This window comes from Lampetra planeri, chromosome 12 (genome assembly GCF_965212315.1).
Source record: "Lampetra planeri chromosome 12, kcLamPlan1.2.h2, whole genome shotgun sequence".
Taxonomy (NCBI): Eukaryota; Metazoa; Chordata; class Hyperoartia; order Petromyzontiformes; family Petromyzontidae; genus Lampetra; species Lampetra planeri.
The window spans coordinates 6993068-7010934 of record NC_136118.1 but is presented as its reverse complement, the minus strand read 5'-3'; the positions used below and the strand labels follow the sequence as shown (position 1 = coordinate 7010934).

Sequence of the window (17867 nt, the reverse complement as noted above, 5' to 3'; positions counted from 1 at the left end):
TTCTATTCCGGCCTTCGAGTTGCTGCCACACCACCACCACCAACCGTTCATAATTTGACAAGCAACTCAATTGTAAGCGACCGAGGGCTTTTTGTTGTTGCGAATACGCGTTCCATCATTGTCGTTTGTTGTAGTTAGAACCTCGCACGTTGTGCGCACGATTCCTGGGCGCCCATTGGCTGCCAACTTCGTCCAATCACCGAGCTCCTTTTCCGTTTGTTGTAGTTAGAACCTCGCACGTTGTGCGCACGATTCCTGGGCGCCCATTGGCTGCCAACTTCGTCCAATCACCGAGCTCCTTTTCAAACGCCTTCACATAACTCATCGACGCACGGACAATTGTTGTGCAATTTAAGGCTCGTCAGCTCGAAGGCGAAATTTGTCGCCATCCTTCGCCTAGTTATTTAAACGCGCCGCAATGACGCCCGCGCACACACACAACGAATAATAACCGCATTGAAAGGCGAATGTTGTCACGAGCGCTGCCGCATTCGACTACTCGACGACGGCGTGCCGCCCCCCCCTCCCCCCGGTGAGCGGGCGGCGCGCGGCCGCCTTGGGTGGCGTCTCCCTCGGTAGGGGCTTCCAGGCGAGCCGGGGGGGTGCGGGGTAGGGGCTTCGGCCTCCGAGAAGCAGGGGCAACTCGTAACCATAACGCATGAATGTTTTGTATCTTGTGGGTGTGCGTTTAGGTTGTGTTTGCAGCTTTGTCTGACGCGTGCTTGGTCTTAATGGTGGCGGTATTTTGTTTTGTTTAACCTGGAGATAACTAAAGAGATCGGGATACAACAGTAGTCACATTTGTAAACAGTGACACGGGTCATCAAATTAAATGTATATTTTAAAAGCCTCAATATATGGGCACCATGCAGTAGTACCGCTGTAACGACGGGCTTTACTGTTATTAACGTGTTCATATTCTTAGTTTATAACGAAGCTTGCAATTTTAGACGCACGGCACAGGATACAAAGTACTGTACAGTTGTAGAATAAGAGCTGCATGATGATTATTTTTTGGATTGCGTCCTTAATATTATTTGGTTCTTTCGGTAAAGTCGCGTAGATAGGTTCAAAGAAAATAACAAACACTACGACGTTTCGATCGCAATACCAGCGGTCGTCTTCATACTTGAACGATGTTAGGTTGTTGATGGCAATTGTGTCGTATCGCTATCGTAAGATCGAAATATCGTAAGTCGGGACCATCGTAACTCGGGGACTACCTGCAGATTAACTGCTGCTCGTGTTCAACTTGCAGTCTAGGGGCGTTCGTGGAAATTCCACGAGAACCAGTTGGAGATTATATAAACCAGCGTTGAGTTGTATTTGTATTGACATTCTCTCTGCAACGGTTACTGCACTTAGCTGTGAACACAGCAGCGACCTCTTTTGGGGACTGGTTTCGATTTGTATAAAAACAACAATTTATTGTTTGTCCTGTTTGCAATACGTTTTGGCAGGTTTCGTGCGAATAATGTTTGTTTACTGGACATCTGTGAAAAAAGATAGCTATATAGCTCATCCTATTCCGATTATATGTTTACATATAAATCTTGACTTAAAGCTTTCGTGACTTTACCGAAAGACCCAAAGAATATGTTTACGCTTTAATTTATTTTGTACCTACGTGACTTTACCGAAAGAACTAAAGAGTATGGATTCCTGCAGTCACGAAAACTTCAAATCTTAACTTCAAATCTAGAATGTTTACGCTTGTTTGCGCATTCCCTGCTGCAATGTCCTGTTATCCGCCACCATGCCTGCTCGTCCTGTGAAATCGCTGCTTAGCTCAATGAGCCTTATATCAGGTGAAATAAAGTCTTGAGTCTGACCTGAGTTTTATACCCAAGCACCGTTAAACACGAGTGGCGAGTGAGATCTGAACAGGTCTGTCGCAAACCCCCATTGACCAGCGTGGTGAAGTGTGATCACCAATGACCATCACCGTGTGGGGAGGGGGTTCATCCAACACTGGATTGACAAATGGCAACATTAATTTAATGTGTGTATATTGGATTAATTTAAATGGTGTACTCCACGGAAAAAAACTTTAAGTGCTTTCTGCAGCCAATCAATGGGCAACCGCTGTTTAAATCTCAACACTAGCGGTGATAGCTAATTCATACCCTGTATTTCTCGCCAGGAGCTTGAATCTATTCATATTCAAATAATAGTTGACTGGCAGTTAAAGCTGTAGCATGAAATTTAGATCAATGGAAAATCCATGGTTGTGTGTCAGTAAAACATTGCTGGAACTGTAAAACACTTTTTACAACAGCAGTTTATTTCCTATTTGTAATTAACAATGTGGTGTGCCCCTTTGTCAGTGTTGGTAATGTTTGAGTTGCAGAGACGTGAGAATGCTGATTTGGAAAGTGTCTCATTCTGTGAAACGCGGCAGAGAGAAATGGGGTCTCACACCTAGCAAAGACAAAGTCGTGGTGCACTGTGTGGATAAAAGCCAAAGTGGGCGTGCAGACATCCGAGTGAGGCAACGGATTCCCATTCGTGTGGACTTGAAATTCATGGTTCCTCCTGATGATCGCGAAGAGCTCCCGTCGCAAGTCTTTATCGCAGATGTCATGGCGAAAGAGCTCGGCTCATCAGGCAACACCTGCGAGAGGCCAGAGGTAAAAGACGACACTTTTTTTTCACAGTCGAGTACAGGATGATCCACTTATAGATATCGCACTGAAACCATAAAGAATAAGTGGAGAAATGTCGAGAAAACATTTCTATTTCAAAGCCTCTGCATGTCCATCACCTATAACAATCCACTCTTTACATATTTAACTTTCTGTATTGCTTTGCCAACATTCAGTCACCTGTGGAGAGGAAGTAATAGGGTCATGAAAAATCAGGGCACCTTACATAGCCGCACCCCACACACTCACACTTATTTGGATTCGAAGTTGACCATGATAGTCATTACTGATGTGAATGTTTTTTTTCCCTTTGAAGTGCGATGGTGAGGAGAGCAGCGATGACATGTTTGGGGAATATGACAGTATTGCAGGAGACATCTCATTCATGGATGCACTTGAAAAACAGCACAACCAAGACAATTGTTCACAGACGTTCAATCTTACTCAGAAAGACCCAGAACCACCAAACTGTCTTCCCAAGAAGCTTGTGCAACACTCTGCTTTGTCTAGTGGGACTTCATTGGGCAGCGACAATATTGGTCAAATGAAAACACACAATGTAGAACAATTGCTGCCTAATGACTGGAAAGAGAAGACCATCAAGAGAACAGAATTTAATGACAGCGTGGGTTCTGTACACTTCGTACAAAATGTACAGACTGAGCTGCATCACGGTTTTAACACAAATAATGTAGAAACCGACATTCAGAGCTGGCCGAGAGGCAGTTCTCAAAATACAAAACTTCCAAAGCTTGATGAAACCATTCACACACTAACGTCTAATTCTAAAGCTGATGCACAAACGCGTTTTTTTAATTCGGAGGATGAAATAAAATTGTCTGATATCTTAAAGGATGATTTAGAATGTACGATTACCACCAGCAAACCGCCAAAACGCACTTGTACTTCTGCACTTTCGGAAGAGGAAGCAAATAAAACAAATGCTGCCTTTAGTGAAACGGCTGACCACATCGCTTGCGGAAGAGCTGACAGTTCTTCAACAAATGTGCTTGGACCGGAAAAAATAAAAGAACCCACAGATGTAGCCAATAAGGGCATGAGCATAAGAGATCGCATCAAGAATACGCTCGTGGGAAACGCGAGGGCAGCCACTCCTGTGGTGTCGCGCACCAGGCACCTGCAGGAGTCTGCGCTGTCGCACGAGAGGCAGATCGCCATGGAGACTTGTGCCAATGACAGCCAGTTTGAGATTGGGCCTTTCTATGGTCTTCCCACAAAGGTGCACAGCCTTCTGCAACAACAGCGTGGCATTAAAGAGCTGTACGGTAATATGTGGGGTTTTTTTTTCCACTAAGATATTTACACCAAATTGTCTCGGTTTTATAATGCCAGCATATTTTTTTTCTAGTGGGAGAAATGGTAATAGTACGTGGTGGTATTTTGATGCATGTATTTTACCAAATCAGATGGTGTCATTTAGTTTTTTTTATAACAGCATATCACAGATTTTTTTTATTCGTACTGTAAAAGTTTACACATTATCACCAGTGTAGTGATGTTAACTGTCAAGTCTAATCCAATTTCTCATAAATTAGGTAATGGTTGAAACATTTTTGTAGTCTTGCACACTGAAATTAATCATTTTAATGAACGTTTTTGTTCTCGTAATCTGTAACAAGCCACCCGTTTGAAAATTATAATTGACACATTCACTTTTTTTCAGATTCTCTGGTGTGTTTAATAAAAAAAAAATTGTGTTTACATATTATCCACAGCCTGGCAGCACGACTGCTTGTCCTTGAACTCCGTGAGACAAGGGAAGAATCTGATTTACTCTTTACCGACAAGTGGCGGCAAGACGCTCGTAGCAGAGATCCTCATGCTGAGGGAGCTGTTGTGCAAGAGAAGGGATGCTCTGCTCATTCTTCCCTACGTTGCCATTGTCCAGGAGAAGGTAACGAGCTTTTTGTACACGCACATATCCACACCGCCACAGCAGTATACATGTGGTCATATGCATTGTTCATTAATCGTGAAATATCTTTTGTGTACATTTTAACGTTAAGCAAGAGATTATTGTTTTCTTTAAAGATATGCATTAGTTACAGCTCTGTTAATCCCACGCTATACCATTCATAGGGGTTATTTGGACCGTACTACACCATGCCAGTCACTGCAAATAGTTGAAGGATGGGCCCAGAAGCGATGCAGACATAGCGCAGTGCACTACTCAATGTGATTTTGATCCTCCTTGAGTGATTAGTAGATGAACAATTATAATCAAGTGGGCATTAATATAAAACAAATTAATTGGTGATACTGTGTTGGCATTACTGTAAGGTCCTCCAAGATAAGTCAACTGAGGCAGCCGGGAATTTGGAGGTCTCGTTTAATATTTCTGTCTTCATTTATACCTTGGTTTAGGAACAGATACTTGGTTGTAGAGTACAATCTCGTGTTCATCAATTATTCCCACACGTCACACAATTGTGATATGTCGCTGCTGCTGCTCTAACAGGTGCGGAGCCTGTCCGTGTTTGGTGTGGAGCTTGAAATCTTCATAGAGGAATACGCGGGAAGCAAGGGGCGCATGCCACCGCGAAAAAAACTAAAGAAGAATTCTCTCTATATCGCCACCATTGAAAAAGCCCACAGTCTAGTCAACTCCCTTCTAGAGGAGAGACGTATGCAGGAGATTGGCCTGATCGTTGTGGATGAGGTATGCAGCTTCCATTATTTAATTACAGCGAATATTGGTATCCTGTAAACGTCATTCCAAATGTTATGTATTAATGTTCGTATAAACATACATCTTATTTGCTCATGTTCATCATCGTCATAATCAGCCATCATAAATCCACTTCTCGATGAGGTCATCCCCAAGCCACCGCCATTTTCCACAGTCCCACGATGCAACAGTCCACCCAGCAGCTGCACACGAGCTATAACGTCAGTGCAATGTCATTTTGAGTCTCATTACGTACTAATGGTTTGTTGCGTGGTATTTAGCTGCACATGTTGGGTGAAGGTGGTAGCCGTGGGGCCACCCTGGAGCAGACGCTGGCCAAAGTTCAGTATACATCAAGTACGTTTGTTCTCATCCTGCAGTTATCATACATTATTGCTTTTTTCCAGTCATCATTTTTGTGCTTAAGTTTCATCTGTGCTTCAGTGTCTTGTTGCATTTGCTTTATTTCATTGCAGAAACAACTCAGATCATTGGTATGAGTGCCACTCTGAGCAACATAAATGACTTGCAAAAATTCCTGAATGCGGAGCTGTACACAAACGATTTTCGGCCGGTAAGAATCACATTATTGGAACCTCATTTGCCAGTAAAAATATCACAATTGATTTTTTACCCTTCTATCTGGCAACAAAACTGACACCTTTTTTTTTACATGGAGTCATGTTTACATAGACCACAATACCTGCAGTCATAATGCAAACAAAAAAACACAACTCTGATAATGTACACTGTCCTTGAAGTTGATTGGTCCACACCCGAGACAGCTTTCCTTAGAGCCTAGTCTCACATTTTGGTGTCATCTTGTCCAACCCATGTGAGACTAGGCTCTAAGGAAAGCTGTCTCGGGTGTGGACCAATCAACTTCAAGGACAGTGTACATTATCAGAGTTGTGTTTTTTTGTTTGCATTATGACTGCAGGTATTGTGGTCTATGTAAACATGACTCCATGTAAAAAAAGGTGTCAGTTTTGTTGCCAGATAGAAGGGTAAAAAATCAATTATCAAGAATCACATTATTATTTAAAGTTTCATTTTCATAAAAATGTTGTACAATTGATGTGTGAAAGGTACACGTTTTCAACCTCTTACAAGGTCTCCATGGTTGCCATGATCCTAACAGGTCGAGCTAAGAGAGTATATTAAGCTTGGAGACTCTATCTACGAGGTAAACAACAAGGCTTTGTGTCCAGAAGAACGCTTCGATTTTATCCGACTGCTCAGCTACAAGGTGAGTGCACAGACATGAAGGAAAATAAAATAAGCACATAAGCTTTTTAACAGCTTTACAGTTTGAATAACCTGTGAAATATATATCTGGAGAGATGGCTAGAGAAAGGAGACACTGCTTATTAATTTTGTTATTTATATGTCTATTGACATTTCATGATGGGCTACATGTAATTGTTGTGTAACCTTGTTCAAGAACGAATCACTTTGCGATTCGCCTAGATCCCTGTGGGCCATCACGGTAGCCAAGTGGTTTTCCGAGCGTTGGCATTCCCTGGTTCTCACTGGCCAGTTATCACCACGCCGCACTCCATATGTGGGCCAAGGCGCCGCAGGTTGCATGCCCCTGCACTACGTCGTGGCCAAGAGACAAAAAGGTTGAGGGCCCACAGACCCAAGTGTACAGGGATGAATGTGACCAGAGCAGCATTTGAGGGTAGTGGTCTCACACGTGGCTGTGTGCGCTGCGACAACAGTACTCAACCGGAATGCTGAAGATGGACCCAGACCACATCGTGGCTCTGGTGACGGAAGTCATCCCTGCTCACTCCTGTCTCGTCTTCTGCCCCACGAAGAAGAACTGTGAGAATGTGGCGGAGATGATCTGCAAGTACCTGGCAAAGTACGTGTACCTCTGTATTGCAGTCTCACACCTTGCAGAGTTATACCATAATGTCACATTAGAAGGCAGTTCAATGTATTTACGTAGGTGTATAAAACATCTCGAACATGCACACTTGAGTTTGAGAGAGTGCTTGAATACAATCTATATTTTAAATACCTAATGCAAAAATGCATCGTGTTGTTTAAACTGAAAATTTCTGAAGGCTATTGTGCATTTTTTTTTTTTACACATCCATCTGTACAGAATTGTTTTGGTTATTATCCTCAAGGGAAAGTTAACTTGTACGGGGCAGTCCTCGGGTTACGAACCCAATTCGTTCCTGGGACCCGTTTGTAAGTCTAACGATTCATAAGAACAGAACACAATAATGTGCTGTATTTAAATGCCCATCAGGTCAGTGTTGTGAAAGGTGTTGAGTTCAACAATAAGGAAAGCATTGTTAAATTCATAATGAATAATAAATACTGTACATTTGCATGTGATACTGTAAAAAATACTGTATTGTAAATAAAACAAAAAATTAAGTAACATGAATAGAAAAAACACTTTTTTATTTTCATATACCTTGAATCCTAGGTTGTAGTTGGAAGGGGGGCAGTGAGTCACCACAATTGAACCTTATGGCGGGACCCCGGGGTCCCGAATAAACGGAAGTAAAAATCGTAATTTATTTATTTTTGGCGACTGTCCCACCGCACACATCAACGCAATGACCCACCAGAAATCAATCCTCGTTCTTCACCATGCACCCATCGTTGCCAAAATTGCCATAGTCATAAATAAAACTTTGAAATTTTGATTAGCGCATTGTGTAGAGCTCGTCGAGAGGACTAGATTGCCGTATCGTTCGCCTTCAACAGACATAAAATGACGTCGCAACGCAGTTTATGCGAGAGCTGAGGGCTTATGGGACCTTGGAGTCCCGCCATAAGGTTCAATTGCGCGCACACACACTGCACGTGCATACATACAGACATACACACGGTGGCACAAAGACACCCCAACGACAACGATCCCCCGTATAGCCTTAATAGGCTGTTGGAGCAAGTGCTGTTAGCGAGCAGAGCCTATGAAGGCCAGCACACAGCGCCACGCTTGGCTACCTTTGTCTCCCTCGTGACGATGTTTACACACCACCAGGTACTCATTTGAGGCTGAGGCGATCTAGGGAAGGCCCAGGTCCCATTCAGCTAATCGTCACTGGTGTTGGTCATGAGTGGGAGTATAACTTTGATCGGCAGGTTGGTAGCACGGCGAGCTAACCTGTTGCACCACTGCTCCCCTCGCACACACGTGCACACAAAGATAACAATCCCCCATATAGCCTTAACAGACTGTAGGAGCAAGTACTGTTAGCGAGTAGCACTTATTTAGACCGGTATGGCACATGAGGGGGTGGGTGGCCAAGACTACGTCCGACCGCCTTTGTCTCCCCAGTGGTGATGTTTGCACACCAAGTACTGGTGTTGGCTGTGAGCAAGAATCGAACTCAGGTCGCCGCTTTCGTATTGCAGCACGCTAACCGCTGCACTACCGCTCCCCACACTCACACTTTCACACACACATGCAAACACTCACTCCCAGCGCGAGATCGACTCATCGTAACGTCTCGGGGGGGGGGGGGGGGGGTGGGATCGATTCTCTGAACAAAATAGTTTTGCAGTTGAGTTTGCAACTGCGAGTTCACGTTTTAAGTCAATGTTAAAAGATGATTTAATGGAAACGGGTTTGTAAGTACGGGCGGTGGAGGACTGCCTGTAGCATTGTTCAGTGTCTTTGAGCTGCGTTAACATCGAACAATTACCAACACCAGTCAATATTGCATCTTTCAGAGTTGAAGTTCTTATCACAAATACCTTAACTCTAGATTATTTGACGTTGTGCTAATGCTCCAAAAACAGTTTTTTTGCCACTATGCACTATTACATTTGTGCTGTGTGCAATGCCAATAAACAAATCACTCAGAATGCACCTAATTTTGTCATCTCAAGCTAAGGAGAACTGAAACTAGATAATGCTTGGATGGGTGAACACCACGCAAATACAGGTTGGCATATGGCTTCATGGGGCTACGTGGTGGGCAGTGCAGAAAAATACACAGGAGCTGCACTGCTGTGCTTCCCCATCTATGCTTTAAATCGATTCACACGAACAAGCGTGAAGTATGGTCAAATAATCCTTATGACACACACAGGTGTGGGGAGGCCCCCATCCAGCAGTAGATTAACAAACGGACTTCGCAGGCACTGACAGCAATTATCGATGACACCGTCTGGAGAGGAGAAACCGCTTGCAGGTGGCAACATCAGCCGAACCGTCCTTTTTCGGCACGTTCTCACATTCCGCAGGACGTTCCTGCAGCACCGCGAGCAGGAGAAGCGCGCGTTGCTGGCCGAGCTGCAGGCCGACGGGGAGCTATGTCCCGTGCTGCGGCGCACCGTCCCCTACGGCCTGGCCTACCACCACAGCGGCCTCACGGGCGAGGAGCGCCGCCTCATCGAGGAGGCCTACTCGGCCGGCACGCTCTGCCTGCTCGCATGCACCTCCACACTGGCGGCTGGCGTCAATCTACCGGCACGCAGGTGGCCACCTCATAGCCGCATCTCCGATTAGCACGGTTGGCTTCGTACGGCGCGAAAGAAGTTCAACATGTATACATAACCACCGTGAAGTTAGCCGTCAATCATTGACACACCAAAGATGTTTAAAATGTGCAAATTAAAAGATGTGCGCCTCCAATCTAGATACTCATTCGCCATGAAGATGCCATTGGCGGAGCGCAATAAAAAGTATGCAGTCACCTTGCACAAAGTCTAGCTCTCCGATGATTTTTAAGGTTGGACCGCGTGTTTGGCATGATGTTCTCAAAGAAGCTGTCAACACGTAGGGCGACATACGTCGGACGTCATGCCTAACAACAAGCGGTACAACCCAAAAGCACATCGGAGTGCTATGCGGCACAACTGTGCTCGAATGTTTTTCTTGTTCATTGATAATTTGTGGATTGTCTCCTCTGCCTCCTGCCCCAATGCACACACCCGCCTTCAGGGTGATCCTCCGGTCCCCTTACATCGGCAATTCCTTCCTAAGCCGAAGCCAGTACAAGCAGATGGTGGGCCGTGCCGGGCGGGCAGGGATAGACTCGTCCGGAGAGAGCATCACCATCGTCAACAGCAGGGACAAGGCCAAGGTGTAACGGTTGTGCTGCTGTCATGCTTCCAATTTTATATTTAGCTGAAGGACATCCCATTTTAAAATTGAGCTTCTTGTTAAAATTACCACACCGACCTACCTACCTTGTTCTTGTGTAGCGGAAGTGTGCTCTTTGTAACCGATTTTTCTGTTTTACTTTTAGGCGGTGACACTTGTGGGTGGGCCATTTGAAGTTTGCCAGAGTAGCCTGACATACGAGGATGGGAAAGGAGTTCAAAGCCTACTCTTGTCACTCATTGGCTTGAAGGTCAGTTCTGACATGCTTATAAGGTTAATTGCACACGTAATGAACTGCAATGACATTTTCATGGAAATGTTACGCAGCAACCATCAGCTTTAATTAAAATTGTCAGGAGACAAATCTGTTTAATAATATTTGGCACCTGTGTGTGTGTGTTTTTTTGGAGCCAATGTTTAACGTTTACAAACTGTTGGGGCAACAAATTCATGAATTTGACATGATACATTTTATATTAAACGGTTTGTGGTAGTTAAATATTCATAATTTAAACAAATCATGCTTGATTGTGTGAAGTCACAGGTCTGATTAATGTTGGTAATTCGCATGGTACAATGCACACGTCCCTAAGCAATTTGCTGTTCACACTCGTAGCACCTTCCATCGCATTCGTGAAATGTACACTAGGAGTATCAAAGTTGGGTTTACCATATAGCCTAAGGACATTGGTTTAGTAAAAATAAATGGTGCATATATATGTATAGACATGTAATGCTTCAACCCCTTGCGATTTGGTACATTCTCACGATTTGGAGCAGTGATTCAACAATATATATTTTTTAACAACGTGGTGAGTGTAATGCCAATAGAGGCTGCAGGGTTCACGCAAACCAATGACATAGAGCACAAATAAATATAAAATGTATTCTTACATGCATGATTAAATGTGTATGATGAACGCGATGATTAATTTTAATTAATGAATCTGAACCGCTCCTCGCATAATAATTTGCGTTACTTGTTGGCGATCATACAATGTCTCGGCAACAAATATTATTAATTTACAAACCGCAATTACAACTCTCCGTTACTTTTTTGGTAACAGATCACAACGGACATCGACGCTATACATCGTTTTTTGGAGACCACCCTGTTTGGGGTGCAGCAGCAGCAGGAGGGCGGTGGGATGAAGGAACTCTGGGAGCTGGGCCGACACTGCCTGCAGCAGCTGCTGCAGTCGGGCCTGGTGAGGCTCTGCAGCAGGTCCGAGGGGGCCGCTGCACCCTCTGAGCAGCTGCTGGAGATCACCAAGCTTGGTCAAGCCACATTCAAGGGTAATCTTCTTCTTCTCAGCTTCTATGCCAACGTTCCCATTATACTGGGAGGAACCTCTTGGTTACACCAGCCCACGGGATTGTTGTGTCCGTCCGTCGTGCATCCAAAAATGGGAGGGGTGGGGCTGGGTGGAGAGGGGAGGGTTGGAGGGGTGGGGCTGGGTGGGGAGGGGCTGGTCACCCCGTGGTGCCCACAGGGTAACCTACTCACGCCGGCTTGTGCCCGCCCTCACAGTTGGCCATATTTGCGGAATACACCACGCCGCCATTGACCCTGGCCATTGACCGAGCAACCCAACGTTCCTACCAGCTCCCTCCGCAGGAATGTGTTTGACTAGGGTGGGGCTGCGTGGATTTTTTTCTCTCTCCACATGCTTATCTGTGACTTTCTTATAGTCACAGGCACTACCCTCATATCTTGTTTCACCACATCCTTCCATCTCACCCTCGGTCTATTCCATCTCACCCTCAGTCTATTCCTTCTGCCCTGCATTTGCATTGCAACAATACTTGTGATTCACAGTGAACAAATATGAATGCAACGATAATACAAATAAATGTATTACCGATAATAATTGTTTTTTTACCCTTTTATCTGGCAACAAAACTGACACGTTTTTTTTACAAGGAGTCATGTTTGCATTGACCATAATACCTGCGTTCGAAATGCAAACAAAAAACACAACTCTGATAATGTATGCACTTTCCTTGAAATTGATTGGTCCACACCCGAGACAGCTTTTATTAGAGCCTAGTCTCACATGGTGTTGGACCAGATGACGCCAAAAGGCACACTTTTGGCGTCATCTGGTCGCCAAAAGGCGCACATGGTGTTGGACCAGATGACGCCAAAAGGCACACTTTTGGCGTCATCTGGTCCAACACCATGTGAGACTAGGCTCTAAGAAAAGCTGTCTCGAGTGTGGACCAATCAATTTCAAGGACAGTGCATACATTATCAGAGTTGTGTTTTTTTTTGCATTCTGACCGCAGGTATTGTGGTTAATGCAAACATGACTCCTTGTAAAAAAAAGTGTCAGTTTTGTTGCCAGATAAAAGGGTAAAAAAAACAATTATCATATTTTGCTACTGGAAAAGGAGGTTCCAATGGTGTATATGTATTACCATCGGTCATTGTTTATCCACTGCTGGATGAATGCCTCCCAATGATCCAGTATCCCTCACAGTACCTCACAGACCCTCGCATAACTGATCTCATCGCTCCATCTCCACAGTAGGCATCCTCTTGAACGAGTTGAATAAATATACACCCCCCAAAAAAAGTCTAGTTTGCTTGTGGATATGGACATAGGCCATATGCCCTGGGCTGTCCCAAAACAAACTTGAAATCTTAATTTTTGAGACAATAACACTTTAAATTGGGGATGAAGTGTGTCATAATGATTTTGATTGAGCACCTGGCCACTGATAAAGCTTCACGCTTGTGTTCCACAGCCTCAGCATGGCACTACAAGTTAGATGTTTTTTGCTCGGGTAAATCTCACTTTTAAGGCAAGCCTGACATTTAATTAAAAAGTTATGTTGAAGTAGGCTTCATGCATAAACACGCATGCATGCACGCAGTGTTTTAATGTCACGTTTGTTTCGCAGGATCCGTTGATTTGGCTTTTTGTACCGTGCTGTACCAAGATCTAAAAGTGGGCATTGAAGGCTTGGTGCTGAACAACTACCTACACCTCATCTACCTGGCGACACCGTATGACATGGTCTCTCAGTGCAGACCAGACTGGAACACGTACATGAGACAGGTGTGGACACATTGGATCACGATATGAACATCATGTATGTAACTAGATATATATATAACTATTTTATTTAAATGTTGATTGTTAGATACCCCACTGATTTATGACCGTCGTTCTTCCCAACAGGTGATTGATTGTTGTGAAAGCGATAGCTTAAGATTTTATGAGGGTATTGAGATTGGTGGGCGGCAACATGTAGAAGCTTTAAAATTCTCTAATTTATCACTATTATTTGAAATTGATTATTCTTTATTTGAAAATGTTACATTCACTGTATTGTAGGATATCCTTAATGAATGCTAAGTTGTTACAAAAATTGCACAAGACATGTTTTTGTTTTGTAGTTTAATCAGCTGGATGTGACGGAACAGAAAGTGGCCACTTCCGTTGGCGTTTCGGAGAGCTTCATAGCCAGGAAAGTAGCTGGACAAAGCACAAGACAGGTACCAACTTTGTTGAGCCAAAGATTTAAATGGTTTAGATTTTCGTATTGTCTGTACCTACTTTACAATATTCTTGGTTCTTTCGGTAAAGTCACGTAGAAGGGAAATAATAAAAATATATAAATATATTATTAATAAAAACACATTTTTCTTTTATTATTACCCTTCTACGCGACTTTACCGAAAGAAGGGAAATAATAAAATAAAATAAATATATTATAAATAATATAAATGTATTATTTCCCTTCTACGTGACTTTACCGAAAGAACCAAGAATATGAATCCCTGCAGTCATGAAAGCTTTAAATTAAAAAAATCTACTTTACAATGTCTGATGTAATGATATCTGCCATAAAGCTATTGTACGGTGCCGCGTATTGTTTACAGTAGAGCATGAACACGTTAGATAACCTGTTTTAAAAGTATAAGAAAAGCATACAATTAAAAATCATGTCATGGTTTTGAAATGAATATGAAACGTTGTATTTTTGTTCTGCATTTGGGTATTACAGAAAACGGACGAGCGAGTAGTGAACAGATTTTACCTGGCTTTGGTCCTCTACGCTTTATATAAACAAACATCAGTGTGGGAAGTTGCCTCCAAGTTTGGCCAAAATCGTGGCTTCATTCAAAACCTGGTGGGGTCTGCAGCAGCCTTTGCCTCCTGCATCGTGCATTTTTGCCAGGTAATGTCCGAAATCACTAGACACAGCATCTTAGAGCCCATGTATATTAATCGTGTTCATCTGGTTATGATTGTGAACTGACTTTCTGAAGTCTTTGTCTTTACACTGAAGGAACTAGACGAATTCTGGGCATACCAACTACTGTTTGCTGATCTCACACAAAAACTCTCTTACTGTGTGAAGTCAGAATTGATTCCACTCATGGAGGTGGCTGGTGTGAAGGAGGTAAGGACATGCTGCCACCACATCAATTATACAGCAACATGTTCATACAGTGACAATATTCTGATTTTGAAATGTAATTTGTCTTGAAGGCCAGAGCCCGGCAGCTGTATAAAGCTGGCTTTAAGTCCCTGGCAATGCTGGCCAATGCTGACCCCAAGGATCTGGTGCAACAGATTGAGTTCCTGCCACACAGGCAGGCCAAGCAGATTGTTTTCTCTGCCAAGGTAAGCATGGCATTGCTCTTTTTTGTTTAAACGCTTTCCATCTCGGGTTGAAAGCATTCATGTATTGGTGTGGTCCATCTGTAGAGGCACATCATAACTCTTATGAAGATGATCCAATAAAGATTTTTTTTTAAATAATGTAATTATGTTGTTCTTAAACAACTTAACCTAGAGAAAATCAGTATAAATTATCAAAGGGTTGCCCAAAACTTGGAGAAAAAACTAGGGTTAACAATGATTATTCTTGTAGGCCAAGGAAGTTATGCGACTTTGTGCACTATAATCTTGTGATGTTTCACGGCATGCACTGTGACGTCAGCTCGTTCAACTTGGAATGTTTTCACCAATACTTTCAAGGACAATGCGTGTTGGACAGTGTTACAGAATCCATGCATATACATACATTTGCATACATAACATTGACTTAATTATAAATGTTTGTATTTCATAAATTGCTATCAGTGAGAAAAATTCATGTCATGTTTATTTTTCACGATGCTGTAAGATTGAAGGTATGGCCAGCATCAATATCCTGGATCCAGGCACTGGAACCCATTCAGACAGTATATACCGCTGTACTTTTAACAGAAGGGTGCCCTCTACTGGATTATTAAATCTACTTATTTATACCTTACCCAAGTAGTCAAATCGATTGTATGAATGTAAATTTTATGGAACATTAGGCAGAAACCTAGTCCAAAATATCGAAGGCAATATACAGGGCAATGATGAATGTTAAGCCGTGCCTGCATTCACCGATAACCTTTATGTTGATCACCTCTACAATCGATATCCAGGCTTGACGAGACTGGGCGCATTCCAGGCGGTTCGGTCATAGGCATTGCTGAAGTATCTGCATAATCCCTCAAGGTTGACGGTGCACAGTAATGCACACTGCGGTATCAACGAGCTCAATGTTTACCCCAAGCAATGTGAAATGAGAAATAGCTCATCGGATTCCTCAGTATAAATATTCTGATTCTAAGCCTCATCTGCGTTTGTTTTTTTTTCCAGCTCTTGCTGACAGAAAAAGCTGAAGCGTTGCGGGAAGAAGCTGATGAGCTACTGGCCCTTCCTGAACTCCCTCTTCTACTCACGTGATGACATTGTTTACTGTAGCAGGTTTTTTTAAAACAGTTAATTTTAACAGTGTATATAATAAATGTCATTTTTCTGTAAATTTGTGAATAGTTTTCAATCCTGGGTTTAGTTTGGAGATGCTCACCCAGCTGTTAATGTATACATCTATTTATACTGTATATATTTTTGTGTGTGAGTAGTACAGTGATTAGCTTACTGTGGTATGAACCCGGCGGCCAGGTTGATTCTCGGCCATGGCTAACATCAGTGGCATCTGAACCAGTCCTGGATCATCCCCCCACCTACCTTCACTGACCAGCGTGACTAAGTATGGTCAAACAACCTCCGTGACCCAACGGGGTGGGGAGGTGTTAAGCAGTGGATTGGCAAAGGGTTGTAATTTATTACTTATATTAGAGGTTCTGCTTACTCTACGATGCACTGTACATTAACACTAATCACAAATTAGAATGTTACAAACAATACTCCATTGAAATAGAATATATATACTGTTGCAGTAAATTCCCGGTCAAGCAGTTTATAACTACAACTGGATTGTTCTCAAATGTTTCACACGTCATGTGCGACTAATAAAACTTGCTTCCATCTGCATTCTTTGACCAAGGCGCTGAACAAGGAATTAGCTATTTGTACAGAAGTGATGCGTGAAAAACGATGATAAAAGTGACGATGAGTGATCAATGATGAGCGAGTGTAATGAATGGTGAGGGAAGTTGAGAAGAGGAATGACGGTGTTAATTATGGGGAGTTTGGGTAAGCAAGAGAACACATTCCTGCGGAGGGAGCTGGTAGGAACGTTGGGTTGCTCAATGGCCAGGGTCAACGGCGGCGTGGTGTATTCCACAAATATGCCCGACTGTGGGCGAGCACAAGCCGGCGTAAGGGCACCACGGGGTGACCAGCCCCTCCACACCCCTCCCCACCCCTCCCAGCCCCACCCCTCCCCACCCAGCCCTTCTCCACCCAGCCCCTCCCCACGCAGCCCCTCCCCTCCCATTTTTGGATGCACGACGGACACAATCCCCTGTGGGCTGGTGTAACCAGGAGGTTCCTACCAGTAAAATAAGTGAGTTAAGAGAAGAACGAAATATGGACAGTGAATCGGATTGTCGGGACAGCTTGTTCCAGTGTAAGGGGGTGAGAAGAGAACGGACTCGTAATTGGGCAGGAGGGGGACCAGGCAGCTCGGATTGTGAACACAGAGGGGGTGAGGAGTGCAGAACGAAAGGAAAGAAGCGAGATACGTTGAGGCCAGACCATGGAGAGATTTGTAAACTAGGACGAGGAATTTGAAAAGGCAACAATCCTCAAATTTTACTCGGATATTTGCATCTCTTCTAGGAATGGATAAAATTCCTAGAAACTACAAGTCCTCGGATGATATACGGCAAATTCCTCCAAAAATGTGCTCGTCGCACTTACAATAAAATTCCCATCGTGGTGCCTGCGACAGACGCGTGTTTATGCTTGGACTTCTTTCGCACCGTATGTATCCAACCACGCTAATCGGAGGTGCGGTGAAACAACCAAGTGTATTTGAAATGTTTCAAACACGTGTCTGATATCTCAAGAAACATGTAGAGACAAATGGAGAGGAAAAAATGGTTGATTTGCACAGACCAGCTTTGCTATTATCTTCTAGGTACTGGAGTGTATTTTTCTACGATTGAATATTTACCAATGCTAAATTCTACAATTTAGACCCATAT

General features: G+C 43.5%; 1 protein-coding gene across 4 annotated transcripts; it reads left to right on the top strand.

Annotated features, from left to right (window-relative positions):
• The first annotated feature begins 280 nt into the window (after positions 1-280).
• Positions 281-16749, top strand: HELQ (helicase, POLQ like). 4 transcript variants are annotated; one of them, XR_013585931.1, is made up of 19 exons: positions 281-532; positions 2402-2630; positions 2962-3931; positions 4382-4560; positions 5125-5325; positions 5616-5691; positions 5811-5908; positions 6476-6583; positions 7059-7204; positions 9556-9789; positions 10256-10397; positions 10563-10667; positions 11485-11713; positions 13325-13482; positions 13824-13922; positions 14435-14608; positions 14720-14833; positions 14928-15057; positions 16072-16749. XR_013585931.1 is itself a non-coding variant. In XM_078599370.1 (19 exons), the coding sequence occupies exons 1-19, from the start codon at positions 468-470 to the stop codon at positions 16156-16158; spliced, it is 3549 nt and encodes a 1182-aa protein (XP_078455496.1). In that variant the 5' UTR covers positions 282-467; the 3' UTR covers positions 16159-16749. The 4 variants fall into 4 exon arrangements, 3 of the variants coding, with proteins under 3 accessions (XP_078455496.1, XP_078455497.1, XP_078455498.1); XM_078599370.1 differs by having other exon boundaries at positions 282-532; positions 14923-15057; XM_078599371.1 differs by having other exon boundaries at positions 283-532; positions 2328-2630; positions 14923-15057.
• Positions 16750-17867: the final 1118 nt, after the last annotated feature.